The 17,221-nt window shown below is 40.3% G+C and overlaps 2 protein-coding genes across 2 annotated transcripts in view; one reads left to right on the top strand and one right to left on the bottom strand.

The window, feature by feature from the left end:
- LOC121920816 (low affinity immunoglobulin epsilon Fc receptor-like) overlaps positions 1–1,996 on the bottom strand; it is a 39,280-nt gene extending 37,284 nt beyond the window's left edge. The window contains exon 1 of the mRNA XM_042448029.1: positions 1,961–1,996. The gene's annotated coding sequence lies outside the window, so the exon portion shown is untranslated. The remainder of the gene's footprint in view (positions 1–1,960) is intronic.
- On the top strand, positions 467–15,600 carry LOC121920817 (hepatic lectin-like). Its single transcript, XM_042448030.1, has 8 exons — positions 467–566; positions 3,813–3,929; positions 4,668–4,784; positions 6,775–6,994; positions 10,157–10,164; positions 10,956–11,107; positions 13,705–13,811; positions 14,584–15,600. The coding sequence occupies exons 4-8, from the start codon at positions 6,783–6,785 to the stop codon at positions 14,723–14,725; spliced, it is 621 nt and encodes a 206-aa protein (XP_042303964.1). The 5' UTR covers positions 467–566; positions 3,813–3,929; positions 4,668–4,784; positions 6,775–6,782; the 3' UTR covers positions 14,726–15,600.
- The last annotated feature ends 1,621 nt before the right edge of the window (positions 15,601–17,221 follow it).

Raw genomic sequence — 17,221 nt, 5'->3', positions numbered from 1 at the left:
TTGGACCAACCAAAATGAACAAAATATATGTCACAACATATATTATGTGCATTTTGGGAGGTCCAATAAAGGTATCACTGTTTTCTGGATTTTGGATGTTACTGTAGTTATAGGCAAGGCTGCCAGAGTAAAAACTGGAGACCGCTTCTGTAGTTTTAATAGTTGTGTAGAAGGGGGAATTTCAGCAGCTGTTGCTTGTCACACAACTAGCTAATATGCAACAGCTGCTGAAATGCCTCTTCTACACAACCATTAAATGGGCAGGTAGCAACTCTATTTGCAGGTGCTGTAGTACTTGCCAGGGTACAGAAACTATCCCTCTCAAAAAAGGAACAGAAACATAGGAAAACAGAATAAATATAGAACCAATAAAGAAATGAAAGAACCCTAAATGCCATAAAAGGAAGAGGAAAGGCTCTGTTTTAATCCATCCAGAGCAGCTCCCTTTCTGAAGTGTATACCCATGTATGATGACACAGAAGCACCAAGCAGGGGAGCGGATCTCCCATATGGGAGTTGGCGTCCTCTCCCAGCTAAGCCCATAGAGAAGACTGAAAATGTGGAAGGTAATTAAATTTGGGGTAGGGAGGATGGGTTTTGACATATGGCAGAATGGTCTGGATGTGCTATGTTTAATACTATAGTGCATTGTTGAGTAGTGTGGTATGTTTTTATACTGCTGTCTATAGGGAAGGCACAGCCAGAGCAGGATTAAAAGCTGAGACCTGTGGCTGGTGGACTTGATTGTCAGCTCCAACAGGAAAGTTGCAAGTGGTTGGGGAGGAGAGGAGGGAACATAGCTAGGTAAGCTCCAGGTTTGCCTTCCTTTCTCTGTGGAGAAAACCATTATCTATATGGATGGCCAAATGCAAAATAGAGCACGGCTCCTGCACCATAAACTGCGATGCAGAAGAAAGAACTGCAGCAGGTGTAGCTGGCAGAACACTGCACTCACAGGCACAGTTGGTGGAAATACAGGGCCTTCCCCATGGCTATTTTCAGGTTTTGAAACTCCCTTCTCAGGAAGGCTAGGCTGGCTCTTTCCTCTCCTTTCACCAGCTGGTGTCCTTTCTCTTCCAGCAGGTGTTTGGGGACTGATTGTTTTACAAATAAAAGGCTTTTTGTTTTAGTGTCGTGTACTCTTTTTACTCTATGCTACAGAACTATTAAAGGTGTAGAAGTCCTGTCCCCTTTTGCATCTGGACAGTAAAGAAATAAGTAAACAGCTATGGATGCTATGCCAAAACAGTCTAGTGTGGCTGAAAATCATTAGAATAGTCAAGCAGCTATGGAAGTGATCTAATCTAATTTCAATAACAAATACATCCTTCCCTGAAGATCCATGTTCAGGAGAAAACGGTGCCCTTAGTTTGTAGCAGAAGCTGGATGTGCCCTGGACACATTGACCAACCCTTGAAAGATCATGAACCCACCTCAACCACCTCTTCTTAGAGAGGATTTTTTTTCTGGTTACAGACAACTTTAGGATTGAATTTCTCCATAAAAGATTCCAAGCAAAATGACAGATGAACTCAACAGAGATTTAAGAAGATGAACTTATAATGGGATAATGGCAGCAAATTTAAAGCAGGGTGAAGAGGGCAAAGAGAAAATCAGCACCAAATTAGGAGTCAGTAGATGTGTATTATTCAAACAGCAATTATGAGAGGAAGCTGAGAGCATACCCTCAGGGACGTAGCTAGGATTTTAGGAAAGGGGGGGGTCCAGACTAAGTGCCACCATTATAATGGGGCTTGGGTGCGGCGGCACAGCAGCACACACCATTCATTTTTCTAATGGAAGGGGGGGTGCGGACCCCAAGGACACCCCCCCCCCGGCTATGTCCCTGATACCCTCCAACATTTCACAGATGGGGCACATATGGCCAAGCAACATCAGAATGAGATCAAGATGACAGAAATGATGGATAAGGAACAAAACACAAGCTAGAAGTGCTCACCTTTGACTGAGCCTACTGTGAAGGACAGGATTCAGCCCTCTCCTCTCCTTTTTCCTCTATTGAGTTAACTGAGTGCCAACTATTTTTGCATTTTGAACACAGTTTGCAGCAACTGAACTAAGCTAAGGACAAAAAGTGAAAGTGGAAGGAGGATGAGAGATATTTTAAAAGCAGCTAAAAAGTGACACAGTAAAGGATTAATTAGGTTTGGCTCTGTCAAATTTGGACAGTTGAAGAGTATGTGAGACTTTATTCTTCAGCAGGGGAGGAGTGCAATGGAGGACATCACTAGACAAGATCACACCAACGCCTCATTCTATACACCTCTGTTTATTAGTACTGTATATATTCCACTATAAGTTGGTCTCATGTATAAATTGAAGGCAGGTTTGAGGGCTAAAATTCTGGATTTTCATATGACCACAGATAAGCTGAGTGTAAAACTTTGGGGCATGGAACAAAGGATCTAAAAGAGGAAGCAAAGGAAAACAATGCCAGGAGGCATAACTGTTTGAGCTCATACTAAAGGCTATATGGAAGAGAGAAGAGAATGGAGTCAGTTCTTCCAGGAGAGATGATGCTCTTGCCTTTCACCAGGAGATGGTACCTTTTTAAAGTAAGAGTTAAAGTATAGTATTTGCATTGGCCCATGGATAAGTCAACCCAGATTTCTGGGGTCAATTTTTTGACTAAAATTTTTAGACATACACATGAGTATGTATAGTAACTGTCATCAAGTTGTCTTTGACTTATGGTGACCCAAGAATGAAAGACCTCCAAGTTACCCTATCATCAAGAGCCCTGCTCAGATCTTGCCGACTCAGGGTCTTCCTTGATTTAGTGTATCCATCCAAAATATGGTCTTTCTCTTTTGCTACTGTCTTCTACCTTACCATGCCTTAGTGTATTTTCTGGTGAGATGTCATCTTGTGATATGTCCAATGTATGACAGTCTCAGTTTAATCATCTTGGCTTCTAGGGAGAATTGAAGCTTGATGTGCTCTAGAACCCATTTATTTGTCTTTTTAGCAGTCCATGGTATGTGTAGAACTCTTCTCCAACACATGTCAAATGGGTTGATTTTCCTCCTGTCAGCTTTCTTCACTGTCCAGCTTTCACAATCATATAGAAATGGGAAAAATAATAGCAAGAACAATCCTAACTTTAGTACTTAGTGATATATCTTAACACTTCAGGATATTGTCTAGTTCCTTAATAGCTTCCTTCCAAGTCCTAGTCTTCTTCTGATTTCTTGATTGCAGTCTCCATTCTGATTAATTACTAGGGCTCTACAGAAATAATCTAGGTTGATACCACTTTAACTGTCATGGCTCAATGCTATGTAATTCTGGGAACTGTCATTTTGGAAATCATTTAGTCATCCTGTCAGAGCTCTGGTGCGACCACAAACTACAAATCCCAGAATTCCATGGGGTTGAACAATGGTAGTTAAAGTGATTTCAACCTGCATTATTTCTGCACTGTGGACGGAACCTTAGCCAAGGTATGGAAAACCTTAAAACTGTTTCAATGTCTTCACTGTCTATTTCAAAGCTATGTAAATCATCTGTGGTCATTATTTTTGTTTACTTGAGGTTTAACTGTAAGCCTGCCTTTGCTCCCCCCCCCCCCTTGAATTTATTCAATAATCTTTCCAGGTTTTTGCTATTTTCTGCTAGTACTATGGTGTTATCTGCATGCAGTTACAAAAACAGAACAACCAAGCAAGCCTGGGAAAGGGTGAGGAAGGACAAATGGTTCAGTGATAAACTGTCTTCTCACAGACCCCCTTTGCCAGTTTTTTCATGTTTGAATTTTTCCAAAATTAACCCCTTCCCTTCTCCCTATCCAGATGAATATGAAAGCTTCAGTGAAGAAAACAACTATGACAAGATCCCACTTCCTTCTAAAAGGGAGGAACCAAAACCCCACGCTAAACAATCAAGCCCTGAGGATAACTTTGTTACAGGTATGATGTTGCTTGAGCACTGCTGCCCTCTGCTGGTTGTTCTGCATACAGCAGGCCCACAGCGTATGGCCCTCCAGATCTTGTTGAACTCCAACAGCCTTATCCAATACAATGGTCCCTTGTTATATGCTGGGGTTTGGTTCCAAAATCCCCCGTGGATAACAAAATCCGTGGATGCTCAAGTCCCATTGAATATAATGACATAGCAAAATGGTGTCCCTTATAAAAAATGGAAAATCAAGGTTTGATATTTGAAATTTATACTTTTTTTTAAATATTTTCAAACCGTGTATGCTTGAATCCGTGTATAAAAAAATCCATGTATAAGAAGGGACAACTGTACAGTCATTGGGGATCATAGAAGTTGCAGTCCTGCAAAATCTGGAAGACTGTAGATTCTCTTCTGTATTACACATAGATTGTCTCCATATAAGTTCTTTTATCCAGAGCTGTCATTCAACCAGGTGTGGGTCTGTGCATGAATGCACGTTCAGCTTGCATGTCAACCTGTGTTGGCCCCACGAATTTCATATGGTTTCCCTAGACAAGGAATCCTCAGAGGTTGTTCTTCCAGTTCCTGCAGCAATATAGACTACAGCACCTGGTATTTGTTGGCAGCCTCCCGTCCAAGCACTAACCAGGGCTGACCCTGCTTAACTTTTCAAGATCAGATGGGATCTGTTGCTTTTAAGATATTTAGGCCATAACTGATTCGAATATCTTTCTGTCTCCTTGCAGGCAAGTCAGTCTTCACTCCATTCCTCTGGAAGGGCTCTTGGAGGAGAAATGGCATACCTGTGCTCTTGGCTCTCGTTGTTGGCTGTCTCATAATTGATATCATTCTTCTCTCACAATGTGGGTACAAGGGACAGGGTCAAGCAGCCTAATCGTACATTTCAGAACCAAGTGATGGAAGCAGTAAGGAGGGGGAACTGGGATAAGAGAAGGAAAGGATAATATTTTGACATTAAAAGTTATAGGAACAGAACAAGCAATCGAACCTATGAAAGGATGAGCAAGAACAAATGATCCCCTTTAACAGTTTATTCATCTCTGGATGTCAGAAATTATACTAGAAAGGAACTGGCCCCTCTGGAAAACTATGTAAAACAGTAAGATAGTGGTACATTTAGATATTCAAGCCCTCATCATGACAATTCCATTAGCCACTTTGTTGTTGTTCTGTGTCTTCAAATCATTTCTGACTTCTGGTGATCCTAAGGTGAACCTATCATGGGTTTTTCTTGGCAAGATTTGCTCAGAGGGGGTTTGCTTTTGACTATCTCTGAGGCTGAGAGAGTGTGACTTGCCCAAGGTCACCCAGTAGGTTTCCATCGCTGAGTAGGGATTTGAACCCTGGTCTCCAACACTCATACTGCTACACCAAGGAAACACACATGTAATGCAAGAAGAAGAAGAAGTCCAAAACAAAAATTGTTTTCTAAAACACACACAAAAAAATTCTATCAGCAGTCTTTTGTAAATCTAATTGATCTTGCTCATTTGAAATGAAGCCACAGACAGATTTGGACTGCAAGAGATATAACTTATAACATTACATTTTTGCTAGGCCAAATCCACTTCCCTTCCACCTATTGAAAGGATTGCAATGAAATCCAGAGTTGAAAGAGAAGCTTGAAGGAGTGGTAGGTGATGTCATAGTCCCTGCTGGTCAAAAAGTCTTGGGGCTTTGACCTTGTGAGCTCTGGCTCCATTGCAATGTTTCTAGTAAACACAAGGTCATCACAATGCTTGATTCAGGTACTGTGTGCCTGACTGAATAGAGGGAAGCATCAGGCCCATATTTAAATGGTTAAAAATATTTTATTTTATGAATGTTATTATATTGGATGTTCTCTGTTTAAATTCAGTTTGTGCTGTGATGTTTCCCTTCCCCACAACTCAAAACCTCTGACTATGAAATTGTTCTAGAAGGAGTGGGGATCCAGTGTGGGGGTGGAGTGCTGATTAAATTGTAGGAAATATTGGTATTTATATTAAGCAGAGTGCAGTGTGGCCCAGTGCAACATGATCCTCTGGTATAAAGCAGAATAGAAATCTACAAGATGCTCAGGCAAGATTTTAAAAAACAAACTTTACATTTATTACTAGGATTTATCATAATTTAAACAGCACTTCCAAAGTCTGTTTGGGCCCAAAGTTACCTATACTTCAGTAAAAGAGTCCCTAATGCTAACTTTCATGTGTGCATGTATGAGGCATCCTGAGAAACTTCATGGATGCTTCTTTCTCATAAAAAGGGTTGTAAAACACTTAATACTAACTTTTGGAGAGAAGGGGGAAGTGACCTCTGAGGGCAAGAAGCAGAAAAGTCTTGAGTTAAATTGAGCAGGGAATATAGAGATGAAAACAAGACATGCAGTTCAAAGTTTCCTCTCTACACCTAATTACAGTTGATCTTCCACATTTGCAGATATGACTTTTGCAGATTTGATTATTTATTAATTTGATTAATATGTTAATATGTTTAACAGGATTAATATGTTCTGTCTAGGAATCTCTAGGTCCTCTATCATGACTCTATGGTCAACTCCCACCAAAAGTCATGTTAGAGGACCTAGAAGATCCTAGAGAGAACACTTCTCTAGGCATTTGTAGGTCCTCCAGCGCAATTCTATGGTTAGCTTCCAACAGATGTTGACCATAGAGTTGCCCTGGAGTTCTCTCAGGTTAAAAAAAAGTGATTTTCTTTTAATTTGAGATTTTCCTACTTTCACAGAGGCCCTGTGCCCCTAAGCACAGTGAATGTGGAGGGTTCACTGTACTAAAAAGACAAACAAAGCCGCTTTGTTTCGAGCAAACACACCTGCCCTTCCCTTTCCAGATGCTGCCATGATTTCAGAGCTCAAGAAGCTGAATTTCAGCTTTACACAAGAAACCTGTGATGTTTCAACAGCCCTTCTAATGATCAAAGAGGCGAAGAATGAATTTCTAGCAGAGCTCAGAACTATAGAAAATATTGCTCAGAGGTGTGAAGCAAGTGACAGAAGAGCGGAGGAAACGATCAGATTAGCAGAAAAACTGAGTGCAGAAAGGCAAGCTAAGTAGGGAGATTATCACATGGAGGAAAACGGGGGAAGAAAAAGGAAAATTCCAGGATAATTGCACGATGGTGCATCAGATTTTCGGACAACATCACATTCAATTATCCCAGGAAGAGCCAGGAATTAAAAGGCAACAAACTATTCATGAGATATCCCTTGAATAGCCTTCTCAATACCATGATTAAAGCATGACTGGTAGGGTGTGAAAGCTAGTCGTGAAGAAACCCAGGCATTTTATTTCATTTTATTTAAATAATTTTTATTAAATTTCTATATTGACTAAATTGGTGAAATAGAAGAAAAAAGAAAAAGTACAAAGAATGTACATGTAGATAAACCTACAGATATATGAAACCAACAATGGTGAAATAATCATGTTATCGATCCATCTAGATGTATATTGGTGTGCTATTAACAGCTTATTATTCCACAATTCTTCACATAACTGACAATGACCTAGTACAGACTGCCACAAAACGGCAGTCTGTAAGCGCCTGTTTTTACTCTGGAGGGACAGCGCAGCCCCCAACCGCGTGCCGTCACTCCAGAGTAAAAAGAACCTGGAAAAACCGAGTTCTTTTTGCACCACCATAGTTACGTCACGAGTGCGCCAAGACGTAACTGGCATGGCGTGATGTGTGGACACTATGCATCCGTTACATCATAATGGCGGCGCCCGTGTACACTGGACACTGCCATTATTGCACTGCTGGCACATATTAGGGTTAGGGACCGTGTGGTTGCCACGTGGTCCCTAACCCTAAAATCGATGCCAGCACAGCGCTTTTGTGCAGTCTGTACTGCACCAATATTCTCCTCTTTTTTCTTTCTTTTTTAACTATTATATATCTATATCTTATCCTTATTTAAACCCAGGCATTTTAAAGGGGCAGCACTGGTTGGGGATCTTTCAAAGTTGAAGTGGCTGCAGGCAACAGCCAGGGACATGTAAAAGGGAACTGGCCTCACTATGCAGCTGTGGACTGCAGCCAGGGACATTTAATTTTTAAAGGGAATCGTCTCGGGATTGCTCATTTTTGAAGCAGCTGCCAGGGACTTTAAACATTTAAGGGGCTGCAGGAAGCAGGCCAGGAAATTCAAAATTGAAACTCATGCCCACAACGACCAATTCCCAAATAATATCAATTCATTCCCAGGTATGTGCAAAAACCAATTGCGGGATTTTTGCGCTTTCACGCAAGAGTGCAACAGTGTGAAAATATTGAACTACTATTCCTTTTTCTTTTCACTGACATGATTACTGTTGAATTGGCCCTGGTATGATCATCTCCTCTGAGAAGGAAAAAGCCAGCAACAAATGAAAAGGGAATAAACATCATTAGGAGCACAGAATTCAGAAATTAAATCCTCCAGTCATATTTGTGCCAAAAGTACTAATTCTTTTGATTTAAAAATGTGTGTGTGTGTGTGTGTGTGAAAGAGAGGGACAGCCAGAGAGCCAGACAGCAACTATTGATGCATTGTTAGTATTGTTTGGGTGAGTCCAGATAATATGAAAGAAATAGAAAATAAGCCTAACAGATGTCCTCAAACTGTATGAGATTTAATTAACTTTCTTATGTATCTTCCCTACAGAGTGGTGCTGCAGCTGAACTATCTCCCCATCTCCTACTAAATCTGAAATGGCATCTTTTGGTAGAATTTGTGGATTAAATAGCATGAGGAACATGTTCTATTACAAGGGATTGCATTAAGAATATAGATTCTTGATAGCCTTTGTGGGATCCAAAATTCATAATTTTTATGTTATCATGATGATCTATGATAACATAAACAACCAATTAAAAATAATTTTTAATTGGTTGTTTATGTTATCATAGATCATCATCATCAGGACAATAAAAAATGATTGAAAATTTCTGAGACCAAAAATCTGATGTTACAAACATCAGTATAAGGGACGAAAAATTTAAATAACATATCTATTAAGATATATGGCAAAAGTTAGATTTTTGTAATGATTTAGGGTTAGATTCCATTTTTCTGCAATTTTTCAGATGAAAAAGGATTTTAATTACAGATTTCTTATCAGATAATGATATTTTTTTTATTGCAGCATTTCCTTTTTCAAATTAATTAGATTTTATAAAGAGCCAGTTTTTTTTGGAAGATATTATTTTTGGATTATTTTAAAAGAAACAGACAGGTATGTTGTTCCCCAGAACCAACATGCCTGAGGGTTTTCTGAGGCAGTTCGCCATGAGTCAGAGTTGACTCAACGGCTGTTAAGCACAACAGATACATTAAATGCATATTTTTTAAAAAAAAAATGTGTAAAGAAATACATAATTAAAATAGGTTTAATTCAAAATACATATATATTTCCACCTGTGAAACTGATGGGGTGTGTGTGTGTGTGTACACAACTTGCAATTCACTATAGATTTTTGTTTGGTTAAGAATGCTGGTGAGATTCTGTGAAACGCAATGAAATTTGAGAGGTTTCCATAGCCCTGTTTGAAGGAGAATGCTTATATTGAAGACAAGATTATAGAAATTCACAACTGGAACTTATCGTTCTGTGTGCCTTCCTACCACTCCTCTGGAAAATATATAGCTGTTTCAAGAAAGGGAGGTTATAGCAAGGAAAGACCAGGGAAACAAAGGGCTAAAGATGACTGCCAATATCTTATGGCAGTTACTTAACTAAGGCCCCATAGACTGCCAAAATAAAACTGCTTTGGGTCACTTTGGAGGTATGCTGTTTAAATGTTGCATGCGTCCTAAGAGTCTGGAAGCTGTGCCAAAGCTGCACTCCTGTCCTTAGGACTGGATTGTGGCTTTGACATGGCTTCTGGACTCTTAGGACGCATGCATCATTTAAACAGCATAACTCTAAAGTGACCTGAAGCAGCTTTATTTTGGCATGTCTGTATGGGGCCTAAGTAATGTCTCTGGCCTGATCCCCCCAAACCTACCAAAAGGTGATCAGGATGCAAGAGGATGATGTCCCCAGCCCCCTCTTGCCTACTAGCACAGCTGTGATGAAAAACTGCAACAAGGTTCCTTCCTGCTTTTCATTGTCGCAGCCTTGTTCACTCAGGAGCTGAATGCACAGCTTTAATAAAAGAGACTTCTAATTCTAATTGGGGCTGCATCTGGATTCTATAGCATGGGGCAAAAATGTGTGTGATAGTATAGCCTTAGAAGTGGTCTCTAGAAGGTTAAAATGTTTTAAATTAGTTATGCAAGGCTTACCTGCCCTGGCTTTTTCATTTCACACGTGCATGTTGTTAATTTTGAATTAAAAGTTTCCTGACCTATTAAACTGCTCTTTGTTTTTTGTGGTATAGAAACTTTCCATATTGTTTCTGCCTCCGATACCAAATTTTCAATTAAAAACATAATACCCAAGAACACATCTGCTTCATTAACTGGGGTATATCTGCATAATAACAGAAAGTTTGTATGTAAGGAGACTATCACACAAGAGGGAAAAGCTGGGAGTAAAAGGCATACCACAATTGCAGCAAAGATTTTCACACACGTTGTGATCTGAGAGGACTTATTTCATTCATGGGGAATGCTGGAGCATTCCTGGTTCTTCTTGGGATAAATCCTCTCTAATCATAACATCATCTGAAAATCTTCACCACGATCATGTGAATTTGCTGGGAAAATGCCTTTTGAATCCCTGATTTCCCCCCATGTGATGGTCTCCTATGTGCCTTCAGTGCCTATAAAATTTAACTGCCATTCTTAGGAAGGTTTGTTTCTGTTACAATGGAACATCATCAGTGAAATGTGAGATATGAAGTCAGTGCTATTCCAAGTGGTAGTCCCCAAGCCATTGGCTGCTGGTCCCTGAAGGGTTTCCAAGAAAGGAAGAAACATTTATATCCCATGGGCACAAATATGGTGCTGATTGCCAATATCAGATAACCTGAGAAGCACTGATATAAATTACTGAGACCCACTGTGCTGTTCTATCCTCTTCTAGATGTCTGCAGCAGACCTGACCCTTTGCACTGGCAAGAATTTGAAGGTAGCTGCTATTATTTCTCAGATACTGAAGAACAGTGGAGAAATGCCAGAAAATTCTGTGCTGCAGCTAACTCCCATCTGATCATTATTAACAGCAAGAGGGAGCAGGTAAATGGCATACCCTCTTTTCTTTATGTACCTGTCTTTTGTTTCCCTCTAGCCCTACTTGCATTACAGCCCAGTCAGATAGTTGAAAGAAAGAATTCCAGCTCCCTCTTCTTCCATTTGCCTGCCTGCCTGCCTATGCAGAGTCTAAGGGGTCATTCCCACTTACTGAAAAATCCAAATCTCGATCTGGCTGTGCTCTGCTATGCCAAATCGATTCCTCGTCCACATATGAATGGGGACCTTTTGGAATCACTGTTTTTTGGCACGGACCTTCGTCCCCATTTGTTGGCACCTGCTCCCCAGCCTGGCCTTGGGCCCTCCCCCGGCCTCCCCGCGCCCTCCTGAATCTGTGTGGAAAGGTAATTACTTTTAGCCAAAGTGTTCCCCTCTCCTCCTGAACAGAACAGCCCAGCAGTCTGTTCTAAGAGCAGAGAAGAATAACTTTATTAACACAAACCAGACATTCATAAGCTTGCATAGAGATGATACAGAAAGCTGTAAACAAACGTGTACAGTAGAGAGGTTCTCAGGACTTCATTAGGTGAAATGTATCATTTCAGAATTATTTTAAACACTCAACAAGAGGTATTCATTTCATCTGCATTTGTTAGTCCACATTGCACAAATGTAACAGTAAATGATACAGAGTGGCGGGAGCAATAGTTCCTAGCATAGAATCATAGAGTTGGAAGACCACAAGGGCCATCCAGTCCAACCCCCTGCCATGCAGGAACTCACATCCCCGACAGATGGCCATCCAGCCTCTGTTTAAAGACCTCCAAGGAAGGAGATCCCACTACACTCCGAGGGAGTTTGTTCCACTGTCGAACAGTCCTTACTGTCAGGAAGTTCCTCCTAATGCTCAGGTCTAATCGCTTTTCCTGTCGCTTGCATCCATTGTTCCGAGTCCTGTTCTCTGGAGCAGCAGAAAACAAGCTTGCTCCCTCCTCAACATGACATCCCTTCAAATATTTAAACAGGGCTATCATATCACCTCTTAACCTTTTCTTCTCCAGGCTAAACATCCCCAGCTCTTTTCTCATAGGGCATGGTTTCCAGGCCCTTCACCATTTTAGTCGCCCTCCTTTGGACACGCTCCAGTTTCTCAATGTCCTTTTTGAATTGTGTTGCCCAGAACTGGACACAATATTCCAGGAGGGGCCTGACCAAAGCAGAATACAGTGGCACTATTACTTCCCTTGATCTAGACACTATACTTTTATTGATGCAGCCTAAAATTGCATTGGCCTTTTTAGCTGCCGCATTGCACTGTTGACTCATGTTCAACTTGTGGTCCACTTGGACTCCCAGATCCCCTTCACATGTAATTTCATTCAGCCAGGTGTCTCTGATCCTATATCTATGCATTTCATTTTTCTGCCCTAAGTGCAGTACCTTACATTTCTCCGTATTGAATTTCATTTTGTTAGCTTTATCCCAGCTTTCTAGTCTATTCAGGTCATTTTGAATCTTGATCCTGTCCTCTGGGGTATTAGCTACTCCACCTAATTTGGTGTCATCTGAAAATTTGATAAGTATGCCCCCAATTCTGTCATCCAGGTCATTGATAAAGATGTTGAATAGCACTGGGCCCAGGACAGAGCCCTGTGGGACCCCACTGGTCACTTCCCTCCAGGATGAAAAGGAGCCATTGTTGAGCACCCTTTGGGTTCGGCCGGTCAACCAATTACAGATCCATTTAACAGTTCCTTTGTCTAGCCCATATTTTACAAGCTTGTTTACAAGAATGTCATGGGGAACTTTGTCAAAGGCCTTACTGAAATCCACAGCATTTCTTTCATCTACCAAGCTGGAAATTTTATCAAAAAAAGAGATTAGATTTGTCTGGCATGACTTGTTTCTCTGAAACCCATGTTGATTTTTTATCAACAATAAATCACCACAGCTGCAACAATATCTCTAATATACCAGACTGGCCAAGATCAATTCCCACTGGTACTATCCATACCCCACCACCAATATGGCTGAACTGTGGTTTGGAAATAATTGACTCTAGGTCTTTAAATATGAAAATTTCTTCAGCTATAGAAAATCTGCCTGCAAGAGCGTCTAGCCTGCACCCAACTAATGGGAATGTGGAGATTTTAAGTTTAACTTTTAGATAAATCATTGAATTAATGATGGCATCTCAAGATTTACACTGCTACTACTTCTGCTGGCATAATTATGACGGCAGAACAAACCAACAGAATTTCAGGCCTGAACCTAATGAAACAAGTTACAACCAGGAATTAAGAATATCTTATTTTACTTCTAAAGCTAAAGGGAGGAAGCTTATCAGCCTGGGCTGCATTCTATCCATCTCCTTTGCCCTCCTACCCTTTTTTCACCCTCTTCTTTCAACCAGCCAGCCTACTAGGAATGGGACAAATATGCCTTACCTGAGATCTCTACTGATTACTATCAAACAGCTTTGAATGTAGGCCTGGGCTGCATATAAAATCAGTCAGAAGGCCTCAGGATGTTCATCCCAACTTTAAACTTCTGTGAACGTAGTAAGATAGTATTGCTAAGGAGGCTTCTGTTTTCATGTGCTTAGCATTTGGGAAGATATAAATGTTTGTTTCCCCCTCTAGGATTTTGTGGTTCCAAAAATAAAGCAGACAACAGTCTGGCTTGGCCTAAGTGATATAGAAACGGAGGGAACCTGGTGCTGGGTTGATGGATCACTGCAAGGACTAAAGTATGTGTGTGAATAGTTCTTTGTCTTCTTCCTGGGGTCCTTTAAGAGGGAAAAGACAATGTAGAAGGGGAGGGGGGCTAGGACACTGTTGGGGACACTATGGCTCCCAAGGTTAGTGGCAAGAAGAACCTTGCCTGGTGAGCCAAGTGGAACTGTATGTCCTCAGGTCTCAGCCTTTCTGAGGCACAGATGTAAATGTTTATGTATCAGTTTCATTTTTATTTGCACAATTTATGCCAGCTAATAATACTAAAAATAACAAGTTATAGACAGTTTAGTAAATAGCCAAACAAGAAGGATATAAAACCAACATTAATAAGCTTGAGTAGACAGAAACAGAAACTTACCTTCTGAGACAGTGGCCTGTAAGTGGCCTGTAAGGGGCTAGGAACTGAGCTGCTTCCTGAGTAGCGTCCAGCAGCCACGATTCTTACACTTTCTTTCACATTTATCCAGAGTTGTCAACAGTCCTGTAACACGTTGTTGAGCAATTTACATGTATAAATACATACAGTAATTATGTGGACTGCTAGTCTGAGGATTTTTCTATTATCTTCATAGTAGTGCCAGACCTTTTTGACTAATTTTGCTCAGTGCATGTCCACTCTGGGGCACACTATGGTTTGAGTTATGAAGGATGATTTGGTAATAGATCATCCATAACTCTTTATTTCCTATAATGCCATCAATGTAGAAGGTGATAACTTAATTCAGTAGGCTCCTGGTTGTGGGATTTCATCATTCTGTGTTCTGTGCTCCATCTTTTTCTCAGATACTGGAAGCATGGTGAACCTAATAATACTGGTAATAATGAAGACTGTGCTGTCCTGTCCACAGAGAGAAACTGGAATGACATCCCTTGTGATAGAGAAGTCCATTTTGTGTGTGAGAGGATAGGTTGTATCCCTCATTAAGAAAGAAAGCAGTGAGTCTCCCTATATGAAATCCTTGATGCATGTTCCACATATTTCTTTTCTCCAGGCTTTTCTGGATATTCTTTAACAGCTGCAGATCTGGGATACTCAAGACAACCATTAGTACATTTTTTTATATGTATTAATATATCACCTGCAAACATGGTACAGTTACTTTGAATCTTTGACTACTGCTTCTTGCAGAAATAGCTGCAAATCTTTGAGTAAGATGTATGCCTTTCATAAATTAAACTGATTCTCCTTTATGTCAGCACTCCTTATGAGATAACTTTCCCATCTGACCTTTTCAGATGGGAAAGATATGGTTCATCATCTTGTTCACATATGAACGCAACACCATGGAGGGATTTAACTAAGTATAGTAGCAACTGCCACATTTCCAAAGAAATGCTTGATATGCAGACTTTTACAATAATTTATTTCTAATTTTCATGCTGTTTTCCACAGTCCGACTCCCGAATGACAGCTCTTCCCACCAAGTCATGGTCCTTCGGATTTAATTTTTATTTCAGTTCATCACATCAGTGAGCAAGGTCACTGGGATTCTAAGTGCATCCTTTATTTTGAATCTCACAAATTCTATTCAGTGTATACCATCTATAAATTTCACTGGGATACACAAGATCATCCTTCCTAAAAATGGTGACATGACTGACAAAGAGCACTCTTCCCATTTCAGCACCCAAGAAGGCATGTGTGCTGCATGAAATAGTGATCATAAACAAAAGGGCAATTTTTTTCTAGGGTAGTTTTTATCACTTTTCATTATTGTCATTTCAACCATGTGCAAGACAGTGTACCTGTGTGTGTATATCACCTGTTGACTTATAGCGACCCCATTAATTTCATAGGGTTTTTTCAGGCATGGGATACTCAAAGATGGTTTTGCCAGTTCCTTCCTCTGAAATAAAATAATAATAAATAAAATTTTTATTTATATCCCGCTCCTTCCCAGGATCAGGGCGGCTCACAACATATATTAAAACAAAATAGATACAATACAATAAAACATCAAATAAATACATACAATAAAATAACAAGCTAAAAGCCCCATTAGCCCACGGAAGAGGAGGGAGGCCCACAGGATTTTATTCGGGGAATGCTTGTTGGAACAGAAAGGTTTTTAAATCCTTTCTGAATTGGGCCAGGGAGGTTGATGAGCGGAGCTCAGTGGGCAGCGTGTTCCAAAGGGCCGGGGCGGCGATGGAGAATGTCCTCTTCGTAGTGGAGGAAAGCCTGGCCCCGGGCACCTTCAGTAATTGCTGCCCAGATGTTCTGAGGGTGCGGGACGGAATATACGGGGAGAGGCGGTCCTTCAGAAATCCTGGGCCCAAGCCATTTAGGGCTTTATATAGCCTATGGCATGTGACATTTGTGAAGCTGATTATTTTCAAATATCAAAATATTGTTGTCTTTAAATCTTTGTCATAAATATTGTATATACAGTACATAATAATAATAATAATAATAATAATAATAATAATGTTTTATTTATAGACCGCTATTCTGCAATGATCATAGCGGTGTACAGTAAAAATTGTAATACAATACAAAAGGTGACAGTTAAAGGAAGGAGAAGTCTCATCCTTCAGGCAGTCCCTGATGTTGCTGGGTCTGCCTGATCGCTCCCTCTGAGGCTAAGATGACAGTGTCCTGGAGAGTGTCTCAGTATTCCTTTGTAGTGTGATGCTCACATCGAATGCTAAATTAACAATCAGAATAGCTAGAATAGCCAGTTTTTGAGTCATTGTTAAACCTGACCAGTATAATATGCACTAAGAAAACCCTATGAAATGCATGGGATCACCATAAGTTGACAGGCAATTTAAAGGCACATACATATGTGGTACAAGCATTTTTCTCTCTCTTCCTGTGCAAGATGCAGCACATTCACAGCTGTTTGTATTTTGTACAGCTACAGCATTTGCATACCCTTCAATATTTCACAGATGGAAACTGTGACATGTGTAGCTAAGTCACATCAGAGCATGATCAAAACTGTGTAGCCAGGCAACAAGAGGAGAAAAGTTATTATTAAGAACAACACATAAAACTACTATTTTAAGCAGAGAAACCAGAATTTATGTACTGAGTTTAGGAGCCTGTGCTGAGTTTATCGAGAGCAAACTAGTTCTACACTTTGAACTTAGTTTACAGCAACTGAAGTAAAAACAACTGAGAAAGTGCAACAGGAGAGTATTAACTAGGGCTGTCCCTGCCAAACTGGAACAGTTGGAGAATATGCATTTGGTACTGGGAAAACTTTGCTTATCATTGTGAAAATCCATGCCATCCAAAGCAAGTTTCTACTCCTTATCTGAAAAAAATATTGCTAGGATGTTGACAATAACTGGTAAAATTTCAGAAGCAAGATGCAAAGGTAATAGTAAGGTGTGTGTTGTTTGCCTTCAAGTAATTTCTGGCTTATGATGAACCTATCTCAGGATTTTTTTGGCAAGTTCTTTCAGAGGGGAT

The sequence above is a fragment of the Sceloporus undulatus genome, chromosome 2 (genome assembly GCF_019175285.1).
Source record: "Sceloporus undulatus isolate JIND9_A2432 ecotype Alabama chromosome 2, SceUnd_v1.1, whole genome shotgun sequence".
Classification (NCBI taxonomy): Eukaryota; Metazoa; Chordata; class Lepidosauria; order Squamata; family Phrynosomatidae; genus Sceloporus; species Sceloporus undulatus.
This window is presented reverse-complemented; position numbering and strand designations above follow the sequence as displayed.

Coding starts and splice junctions, on each gene's coding strand:
- LOC121920817 (XM_042448030.1), top strand. CDS start 6,783: ATGATTTCAGAGCTCAAGAAGCTGAATTTCAGCTTTACACAAGAAACC. Junction 11,108..13,704: donor TTAACAGCAAGAGGGAGCAG/GTAAATGGCATA, acceptor TTCCCCCTCTAG/GATTTTGTGGTTCCAAAAAT. Junction 13,812..14,583: donor GGATCACTGCAAGGACTAAA/GTATGTGTGTGA, acceptor TCTTTTTCTCAG/ATACTGGAAGCATGGTGAAC.